General features: G+C 38.2%; 1 protein-coding gene across 2 annotated transcripts; it reads left to right on the top strand.

Annotated features, from left to right (window-relative positions):
- The first annotated feature begins 314 nt into the window (after positions 1–314).
- Positions 315–10810, top strand: PRL (prolactin). Of its 2 annotated transcripts, none has more exons than XM_027128191.1 (5): positions 315–399; positions 2720–2901; positions 4692–4799; positions 8168–8347; positions 10465–10810. In XM_027128191.1, the coding sequence occupies exons 1-5, from the start codon at positions 372–374 to the stop codon at positions 10654–10656; spliced, it is 690 nt and encodes a 229-aa protein (XP_026983992.1). In that variant the 5' UTR covers positions 315–371; the 3' UTR covers positions 10657–10810. The 2 variants fall into 2 exon arrangements, with proteins under 2 accessions (XP_026983992.1, XP_026983991.1); XM_027128190.1 differs by having other exon boundaries at positions 319–399; positions 2717–2901; positions 10465–10656.
- Positions 10811–11269: the final 459 nt, after the last annotated feature.

Genomic DNA, 11269 nt, shown 5'->3' with positions numbered 1-11269 from the left:
AAAGGTAAATGTTAAAGTAAATGACTGCTGTAATTTTACAGGTCCTCTAACCCAAACTAGTCTCCAGATCTCACCTTCATTATCTCTCTCATTTCCTTTTGGTCTAATTAATCAAAATCCTTCCTAGATGTTCATTTCTGGCCAGTATGTCTTCCTGAATATGAATAAGAAATAGAATACCATTTGATGTTTGAAATTATGGGGGTAATCTCGATGACGGAAATAGATGACTGGCAAAAGGGAAGGGAATGCCTGATTAAATATATTCATGAAGATGTCAAAGGCTTATAAAGCCAATATCTGGGAAAGAGAAAGCTGTAGGACTACCAGATCTTCTCTGGTGAAGTGTGTTTTTCGAAATCATCACCACCATGGACAACAAAGGTTCATCACAGAAAGGTATGTGCAGCGACTCACGGAGCTGCTAGCTTTATCACCACTCCTGTGGCGGTATTAATTTGAAATTGTAGCTAATATTCTCTCATTCAGAGGTTTCAGCATTACAGAGTTTAGAAGAGCTATCTAATCACTGCTCTAGAAATCAATTGTTGAAGGGACTAGGAAAGCGGTTCCCAAATGGGGGAGTGTCTTCCAGAGACATTTGGTTAATGTCTGGAGATGGTTTTGGTTGTCTTAATTTGGGGCAGGGGCGCTGCTGGTCTCTAGTGGGTAGAGGTCAGAGACGTTGCTAAATATACTACAATACACAGGACAGCCCCCAGAACAAGGAATTATCCAGCTCGAAATGTCAATCAGCCAAAGGTGAGAAACCCTGGCCTGGAATAAGACCAAAAGTGTCTCTGAGTCCAAGTCACCACAACTCCAGAAGGTAGAAACAAACATTTTCTAGTTCCCAGGCCTCTTTTGTGGTTTGGCCAAGATGAGTCAGCCTGATGAAACTTTTAACTCTGAAGCCATAATATAGACAATGATGGCAGAGTTGTCTCCTACAATACTTTGTCGACTGGGTTTAAGCCAAATGACATTATAAAAGAAAAAACAGGCTAGTAATAACTAATTACCTTTACTTTCTTGGTTGACATTTGCAAGAAAAAGAAATTGCAAGACAAGGAAATTAGTAACAAAATTTATTTCATGAAACAACAGAAACATTTATCTCTTTTATCTCATCTTAGACTATGAAAATCCTTCAGATGATAAAGGTACAGACAAATGTAGAAAGAATTAAAGAATATCTATCCAGTCATGAATTTCCTAGAACCAATACTATTCCAATGCCTCTACCTGCAAAGCACTTTTTATTTATACTTGTAGATAAAACATCTAATCAGCTATGTTACATGACTGTAATGTACCTAAAACAAACTCTTTGGAAACATGTTTTTGAAAAATTAGAAGTCTGTTACATGAATCATCTCACAACATTAATATTTTTTATTTTGCAGCTAAAAGGTTGTTTAGCTACATTCTATGCTAAATATTCTTTTATAGATTTTCAGGTATTTGGGGTTAGGTATTTTTTCACCATAAATCTTTAGCACTTGCCTAGCTTTATCTTGGACATTTCCAGTTACATTTATTGAAGATTCCATAGCAAATGAGTTTTCTGATAAACACATTTTTATATTTTATATTCTTTATAGTCTTTTGGAGTAGTCTGAAGTTAAAAGTGATTTTAATATATTGTTTCTTTCCTTTTGGAAGTGTAAATTATTGATATGTTAGTGGTTCTTATTTGTCCATCTTCTGAGATAGTAAATTGGTGAGTAAATCATCTCTGATAATTGTCAAATATTTTTAAAGAGTGTTTTATAGATAGAGCAGAACAAATTGATAAAATCAACTTTCTAGGTTCACTATTGTCATGCAATCAAAGTATTTTTCTCTACTAGTAATGGCGGTGACCTCTGCTAGCTCTGAGTCATCATAGCTACTGATGTGGTCCCTGTTACACACAGACCGAGAGGCCACACGCGTGTGTGATGTGACATGAGGAAGTGAAAAGATGACACTGGCACCCAGCTGCCTCCATCTGCTAATAATGGGACTTGGGGAAAATTACTCACCCTCTCTAAGTCTTCTTGTTTCATTAATATAATTTGAAGATAAAGTCAAGGCTACCTCACAGGGTTATTGTGAAACACAAATTTAAAAAAATTTTTAAAGCTTTGGGCGGGCAAAGTATCAAGGAAATGCATGGGGTTATTAAGGTGACCCCATGGCTACAGTATCCTTTTTATCTTAGTGCTCAATATTAGCAATCAGTTGGTCATGTGTTTATTATTATCAGGCACGACAGTAAACCAGAGAGATCAACTGTGCTATTCTTGACATTTCAGTGTCTAGAATGCAAGCATTCGTCAACATAGAGTTAAAAAAATTACAAACTCCTAGAGAGCCTGGCTGCTGAGAATCTGCAGAAAGTTCCAAGACATTAAACTATCTTAAGAGAATGACCTAAACACTCCGGCTCAGAATTAATTTCAGCTCCAAATGTTTGCAAAGCACAGAAGCGCTTCTGGGAGCAATACAAAAATGCAGGGAGTCACCTACTTCTCAAACCACCTATCTGTGCAAATATGATTATACATCCAAATTTACACAGTGGAAGGTGTTGATTCTTTCCCACCCCAGCTATTTCAGTACCAAATCATGCAGAGGGCAATGGGGAGAGATAAGGCTTCCCTTGACAGGATGGCTTTTGATAACCTCAGTTGAATAGATCATCTCAGAGTGGCTCATTTTTTTATTTAAGCAGGGTCACTCCTGCTCCTGCTGTTGCTGGTGTCAAATCTGCTCTTGTGCAAGAGTGTGGCCTCCCTTCCCATCTGTCCCAGCGGGGCTGTCAACTGCCAGGTGTCCCTTCGAGACCTGTTTGACCGCGCAGTCATCCTGTCCCACTACATCCATAACCTCTCCTCGGAAATGTTCAACGAATTTGTAAGTACTGCACTTCATGCCTCTTTCCAGAAAGAGCCTTCACGTAAGTGACCGGGCTAAACCACACTGCAAACAAGAAAGCTGCACCAGCCAAATTTCAAATGATACGCTTTCCGGGTCAAAGAAGGCATCAGCTCGTAAGATGTAGGAGAAAGGGTCAGTTTCAGGAAATCTCGAAGATTCTTAAAGAGTGTAATAATTGTTTTTCAATTTCCTTTACTTCATTTTATTGTTTTAATTTCCAAAATAACTTTTAAAGCACCTGTATTAGTCCGCTTGGAGTGCCATAACAGAATACCATAGACTAGGTGGATTAAATAGCAGAAATTTATTTCCTCACAGTTCTGGGGGCTGGAAGTCCCAGATCAGGGTGCCAGCACGGTCAGGTTCTTGTAAGGGCTCTCTCTTCCCAATCTGGCTCCTCCATGTGTCCTCACATGGTAAGCGGGGGAGAAAGAGACAGAGATACAGAAAAAACAAGAAAACCCTCTTATAAAGACACTGATCACATTGGATCAGGGTTCTAGCCTATGAGCTCATTTAACCTTAATTACCTTCATAAAGGTCCTTCTCCAAATACAGTACATTGAGGGTTGGGGCTTCAACACAGGAATCTGGGGGAGACACAAACCTTCAGTCCATAACAGCACCTGACCTAAAGCACTTTTAGGTGGGGCTGAGGAAAAGGAAGTATGTTGACTTTTTTGTCCTTAAGTGTCTCTCTGGGCATTCTTCACCTAGCACACAGTAGATACCCGATAAATAACTGCACTGCAGTGAATTGGGTGGATTGAACATGGTAAAGGAAGCTGAATCCATGTCAGGAAAACAAATAATGATAGTTTCTTAAATGCTACAAATTATTGTTCTAAGATTTGCAGTGAATAGGTTTAGAACCAACTAGAAGGGTTGGTTTAGAACTGGAAACAATTATTCTCTTTCTGATGAAGGTACTTTGAAAGTTGTATGTTAACTCTTTTAGGACAATCACGGAGCACATAGTAGAGCAAACAGCTGATAAAAAATGGTATTCAATGTTTGTATTAAATTCATGTAGTTCTTTTTACTCACCAGTTTCTCTTTCATTCTCCATTTTTAACTGGCCACCTTTTTTCCAAATCTTACAAATAATCCCTTTAAATGTTCACAAGTTTTACTAAAGATTAGTTTTTCTCTATCAATGTGTTAGCTAGTTTTTTCTATTCTTATTCTCAGTCCGTTGCTTAGTATTCCTTAGAATTTTATGCCACGTTTCTCTGACTTACCATTTTGTCACCATCAGCAAAATTGTAGTCTGCATCTATGATGAACACTAAGCTATAGGCATGTGGATTCAGAGATTAGTCAAAGAAAAGTTATCATTTTATAACTCCTATTAAGGAAGTATATTGGTTCTGACCCACAGTGAACAAAAGATTAAATGGCTAAATACAGGTACATATGCACTATATTTGGTTCAAATACTTTTAAAAAAGATGATACTTAATAAAACATTTAATATTTCATATTTGAGGTATTTTTAGTGTTTGCTCTCCAGATAATAACTTGTGGGAAGGGTGAAATTAAACAAGGGAATAGCAAAGGGAAGAGCTTGGAATTTAGAAAAGTTAGATGAAAAAAAGAATTTTTATAGAGATAATGGAAAGAAAAAGTAGGACAAAGAATGACTTTTATGTGGCTTTCATTAAAAAAATGATACATCTATCAAATGTGTTACTATTCTGGTAATGGGTTCATTTATTCAATGCCCAAACAACACTAACTCAGTAAATCTGCTTGATCACTTCCAGGATAAACGGTACGCCCAGGGCAGAGGGTTCATTACCAAGGCTATCAACAGCTGCCACACCTCCTCCCTCTCCACCCCTGAAGACAAAGAACAAGCCCAACAGGTCCATGTGAGTCTTTTATCCAGGTTTTTCACCTAAACAAATGAGATAGTCCAGGGTGTTACCAGGCTGCAGATTATTAGAATGGTAACGGCACATGCAAAGGAAGGTGGAGGAAGAGCAAGCTATCGAAGAGAAATTACATTCTGCACTTGATGAAGTATGAGTAAAATCAAGTGCTGACTCAAGACCGACAGCAGCAAAATAAATGATCTATAAATTTTCCATGCAGACAACATTACTTCAACCAATGCATTAGACCTAGGATTGCATATACTTTACTGCATGAAAGCATGAACTGAATGGGACTTCCACGTGTAAAATATTAAATTTGCAAAATTCATGGGTACTTAAGAAACGCAAACCCAGTTGATGTATCCCCCATTACTAGTGACTCTTACATGGGCAGCATTTACCATGACGGACCACTGTACCATTCGAGCCATTGCTTCTGACTTTCAAGGCTCTCCTGATTCTGCTTCTACTTCTCTGACACCTACTTCATTCTTCACTGACTCCTCTGTCACCTCTCATTCTTAATTACAGGTCTCTCCCCAAATCAGGTCCTATAAAATGGTTTGCTTCTCATGACCGCAACTATTGCCTCTGTTCTGATGACAACAAAGTCTGTATATCAAGGCCTGTTCATTTATCCCAGCTCCATTTTTTATCATCATAATCTCTCCCTTCTGATTCCCTGCCCAAACCACTGTCCTCACATGATTTTAAATACTTTCACATATATACCCTCTTAAATACAATCTGTTCTCTCTCTACAACTTGGTTAATGATACCAGCATTCTTTCAGTCTAGTAAGCTCATTAATAACGATGATGATAAAATGAAGGAAGAAGGTGAAGAAGGAGAAGGAATTTTTTATAAATTTAAAATTTATTGAGAGCGACTACATTGCCATACATTTTACAAAGCACTTTACGTGCGTTATTATATTCCGTCGTCACAAAAAATCCTATAACACAGGTACTGCTATTACACTTCCTGAGATAAGGAAACCGAGGCTCAGAGAAGTTACGGAATTTGCACCTGTCACACAGCTAGGAAGCAGTGAGTCTGGGTTTCATCCAACTCAGAGCTCTCACTTTTAACCATTGAGCTACAATAGCCCAGTGCATATGTGCCACTCACCATACAGCCTGTATTTCTTTATAACTCCTTCTCTCACAGTCTAGTCATGCTTCCATTGCAATGTCTATTTGATTCTTCTCCACTCTTCATTTCCTTTACCAGTAGATTAGTTCATGGACATCAAGAAAGTAAGCATTTTAAATCAGAGATGCTCAGCCCCTTGGAGTTTCATGCCTGATCCTGGTAGTAGTAAACTAGGGGGCAACACCCTCCATTGTGAATCCCATTGATGCTGTTACTAAAGACAGTACTGCGCCATTTTCTGCACCTACACCTGTCAACAAAATAGACTGCTCTGATAGCAGCATGGGGGTTGGTGTTGGGATAGATTAAGGAAAGCATGTTTTTAAATGCCATGTCTTCTTCACTGTCTCTTTGTTCCAATATCATAAAATAAAATTACCAATCAAAAAATGAATATATTAATACATGATTTGATTCATTAATACAAATGAATCTTTGGGTGAAAATGATGTGGGCATGGGTGGAATCTGTCTTTCCTGGGTAGATACTCCAGGCACATACTGAGTTCCAACAAAATACTTAGGTTTCTTTCCCTGGACAAGCAAAGTATTCAAATATAAAGAACTCACTAAGTAGATGGTCGAATTTCCGAGGTAAAAACAAAATTCTTTACATTATAAATTAGAACTCATTAGAAGAATTAGTTATTTGAATAAGGCAGACCCAGAGATAAACCCATGCACCTATGGTCAACTAATCTATGACAAAGAAGACAAGGATATATAATGGAGAAAAGACAGTCTCTTCCATAAATGGTGCTGGGAAAACTGGACAGCTACATGTAAAAGAATGAAATTAGAACACTCCCTAACACCATACACAAAAATAAACTCAAAATGGATTAGAGACCTAAATGTAAGACCGGACACTATAAACCTCTTAGAGGAAAACATAGAAGAACACTCTTTGACATAAATCACAGCAAGATCTTTTTTGATCCACCTCCTAGAGTAATGGAAATAAAAACAAAAATAAACAAATGGGACCTAATGAAACTTAAAAGCTTTTGCAAAGCAAAGGAAACTACAAACAAGATGAAAAGATAACCCTCAGAAAGGGAGAAAATATTTGCAAATGAATCAACAAAGGATTAATCTCCAAAATATATAAACAGCTCATGCAGCTCAATATTAAAAAAAACAAACAACCCAATCAAAAAATGGGCAGAAGACCTAAATAGACATTTCTCCAAAGAAGACATACAGATGGCCAAGAAGCACATGAAAAGCTGCTCAACATCACTAATTATTAGAGAAATGCAAATCAAAACTACAATGAGGTATCACCTCACACAGGTCAGAATGGCCGTCATCAGAAAATTTACAAACAACAAATGCTGGAGAGGGTGTGGAGAAAAGGGAACCCTCTTGCACTGTTGGTGGGAATGTAAATTGATACAGCCACTATGGAGAACAGTATGGAGGTTCCTTAAAAAAGTAAAAATAGAATTACCATATGACCCAGCAATCCCACTACTGGGCATATACCCAGAGAAAACCATAATTCAAAAAGACACATGCACCCCAATGTTCACTGCAGCACTGTTTACAACAGCCAGGTCATGGAAACAACCTAAGTGCCCATCGAAAAGACGAATGGATAAAGAAGATGTGGTACATATATACAATGGAACATTACTCAGCCATAAAAAGGAATGAAATTGGGTCATTTGTAGAGACGTGGATGGATCTAGAGACTGTCCTACAGAGTGAAGTAAGTCAGAAAGAGAAAAACAAATATCGTATATTAAGGCATATATGTGGAACCTAGAAAAAATGGTACAGATGAACCGGTTTGCAGGGTAGAAATAGAGACACAGAAGTCGAGAACAAACATATGGACACCAAGAGGGGAAAGTGGTGGGGGGGGCGTTGGGATGAATTGGGGGATTGGGACTGACATATACATAGTAATATGTATAAAATAGGTAACTAATTAGAACCTGCTGTATAAAAAAAATAAAATTCAAATAAGTAAAAATAAAAGCATTGAAAAAGAATAAGCCAGATATTTTTAAATTTTAGCAAAATGTAAACAAATAGCTTACATTTTATACTTTTACAACTTTTACCACCTTCAAAAAATTTTGTATACACACAGGAATAAGAAAGAGTTTTTTAGGTCAGCCTCTCTGCACAAAAATCACATGTGACTAAACCCACTGTATTATGCTTATTTTAATGAAATTGCTTCCTATGGTCGCTTAGCATGAAGTCCTTCTGAGCATGATCCTTGGCGTGCTGCGCTCCTGGAATGACCCTCTGTACCACCTGGTCACTGAGGTGCGGGGTATGCAAGAAGCCCCAGAGGCTATCCTATCAAGAGCCATAGAGATTGAGGAACAGAACAAACGACTTCTAGAAGGCATGGAGAAGATAGTTGGCCAGGTGAGCAGCCTCTTGAAGGCTTCCTTGGTTTTCTCATGAATGAAAGAAGTGACCTCTGTGATGAGGAATGAGTTTTGAAATATCTCACTTTGCAAGAACAAGATGCAGGCCTCCTATATTCTAGACTGCTATTAAATAAAGCAAGAGCCTAGTCATTCATCATAGTGATAGATTCTATTTTAAGTGAAGCAGAATTCTACTACGATGTTTGACAGGTGCAGCCTTCCCTGCATTGCACACAGTTCCACCAAAAGCTTGCCTTTTCCTGGGCACAGGTGGTTGAAATATTTTCAAGGGTAAGAGAACTACAGAACAGAATTTGCAAAATAAATGTTTTCTTCAAAGTATCCCAGGACATCTGCTACTGAAATTCTGCTTGTATTCTTTCTCTGTCCTCCTCAAACCAAAGGATGAGAGTGGGAAGGAAGAAAAGAGAAAGTCAAAACCAGATTGGATGGTGTCTCTCCCCACTCCTCCCTGCTCTGCTGGAGATATCTGTCAGGGAAGGAAGGAGATTGAAAAGAGGAGGCCACAGCATGAATGCTGTCCCACAAGCACTAGATTTCAGTGGGTCACAAAAGATGGAGATGCTCCTTTTCTGGAATGTTTTTTTATTTTGTAATTTACACAAAGTTTTCCCATCCGAAATTTTCTTTGGGAGGGGGCTCCAAAATAAAAACTCTAATCATTGCATTTAATCTCCCCAAATAATTTATCATATTTAGATTGATATATGCATTTAGATGGGATAAATAAATCTCCATTTGGATGGGATAATTTCAACATGAGGGAGGGAACATCTAAGCAGCTTCCTGAAGTTCTCAGAAATAATATATAATCTAAATAAAAAAATATGATTATAGACCTAATAATAGGAGCAATTTTATATTTCTCTTATTGTGTACAAAGTACATGTTAATCCTGTGACATTTTTGTCATTTTCAGGGGAGAAGAATATATCCATCACAAATACAAAGCACATTTTAACCCTGGGACATATGAAATAAACACCTAGATTTTCAGGTTACTTTCCTCATTCCTGTGGGCCTATTTTCTGAGGTCACTAATTTGTTCTATAATACTTCATTTTGTTCTTTTTTACCGCTTACTTATTTATTCTTATTCATATCATTGCCCTTTGCACAGTAAATTTTGTCTTAGGGCTCAAGCACCAAAATAAAAAGCAAGGCAACACACACAAATTCCAATAAGGAATTCCAGGTTTAAAAAATGGTCTTACTCTGCAGCAGAAAGTTAGTGTAGCAGGGTCTACAGTTATCCCACGTTTATACCTAGAAGCTCTCCAAACTAGATGACATCCCTAGTTGCCAAGCTGGTTACTTGGTCTCTTGGTTCTTCGGGGGTTCCCAGCCCACAGAGGGTAACAAGCATGAAGATGCAAGGTGCTCAGTTGCTCACAGTCCCCACCCTACCACCCACCTCTCACCACTGGGGGGTTGCTGTCAGCACCCCCTTTTTATAGGCAGTTTTCCCAGTACCTCCCACTTAAGAGACATCAAGAGAAAGCAGATATTTCTCATGGACATCAGGGGGTTATCTGTCCTGGGTGGAATGTGAATGCCTCCTGACTATTTCAGAAGATCTTGTCAGTCACAGCCATCGCTAGATTATCTGCCCCTTAAACCATCTAGTACAATCCGCATCGTTTCTAAGGTCTTTAAACACACGCTCTATGGAGAAGAGAATCAGTTCAAAGCAGGGGAAACATAAATGTAATGATGGTGACCTTCAGAAGAAATAAGGTGAAAAGTACATTTCAGAGAACAGATTCAGGACATGAAACAGTTCAAGTGATACAACTGTGTCCCTTGATCACATTCATATGAATATTCAAACAGCAGCTTTGTTTCTCCATCGTTTTACTCCTGCACAAATATCCTTAATCTGTGATCACATACATGTAAGAAAACTTACACTTGAGTTCTGCTTCTAGTTTGTAAATTACTAACAGATTTCTGATACGCTGGCTCCAAAACCTATGTCTACAGAGTTTTATATTCATGTGTCCTCCCAAAACTTAATTTGATAATTAGAAGGAACGAAGATGAGCAAATACTAATAAAACTCATAATAAGTCATTATCTTTGGGTGCTTAGGTTCATCCTGGAGTCAAGGAGAATGAGGTCTACTCGGTGTGGTCGGGACTTCCATCCCTGCAGATGGCCGATGAAGATACGCGCCTTTTTGCTTTTTATAACCTGCTCCACTGCCTACGCAGGGATTCACATAAGATTGACAGTTATCTCAAGCTCCTGAAGTGCCGAATCATCTACGACAGCAACTGCTAAGCCCACATCCGTTCCATTCATTTCTGAGATGGTTCTTAATGATCCATCCCATAGCAGTCTTCTTTTAGTTTTATAGCTTTTTAATGCATGCTTGGGTGTAATGGCCCTCATCTTAAAAAATAAAAACAGACTCCACAGAGATGTCAAAATCTAAGAAGGCAATTTGTCAAAGTTTCTTATCTTCATTTTAACAGAAAATCAAAAGAAAATCCATCCCTACCGTTGAGAGAAGTTCCTATTAAAATCTGTCACAAATAGCAGAATCTGGCATTACAAAGAAGACCATTAACAGCTTACTTTAGCATCACAGCAAATTATTCTGGGTCAGGTTGTTACAATCAAAGAATTAGATAATTATTTATCGTGCTGGTCATGCTACCGAGAAGACTGAATTCTCGGGATTCTTTATGAAAGCCAGCCACGTACTGTCAGCCAATTTTCACAGTGTTACAACAGACAATTAAGTGCTATGAAACTGTGATGTACCCAAATAGCGTGAGGTTTACCGAACTGTCTAAAAATTATTAGGATACCGTCTTAGTCCTTCTGGGCTGCTATTACAAAATATCACAGATTTGTAAACAACAGAAATTGATTTCCACAGCGTGGTCAG

The sequence above is a fragment of the Aethalodelphis obliquidens genome, unplaced genomic scaffold (genome assembly GCF_003676395.1).
Source record: "Aethalodelphis obliquidens isolate GAN/ISIS:26980383/991018 unplaced genomic scaffold, ASM367639v1 scaffold34, whole genome shotgun sequence".
Taxonomy (NCBI): domain Eukaryota; kingdom Metazoa; phylum Chordata; class Mammalia; order Artiodactyla; family Delphinidae; genus Aethalodelphis; species Aethalodelphis obliquidens.
Note: the sequence above shows the minus strand (reverse complement) of the source record. Positions and strands in the feature narration are given on the sequence as shown.

Bases quoted from the DNA above. Each gene is read 5' to 3' on its own strand.
- PRL (XM_027128190.1), top strand. From the start codon at position 372: ATGGACAACAAAGGTTCATCACAGAAAG. The intron at 2,902-4,691 runs GTAAGTACTGCA...GATCACTTCCAG, and splicing joins CGGAAATGTTCAACGAATTT to GATAAACGGTACGCCCAGGG. The intron at 4,800-8,167 runs GTGAGTCTTTTA...ATGGTCGCTTAG, and splicing joins AACAAGCCCAACAGGTCCAT to CATGAAGTCCTTCTGAGCAT.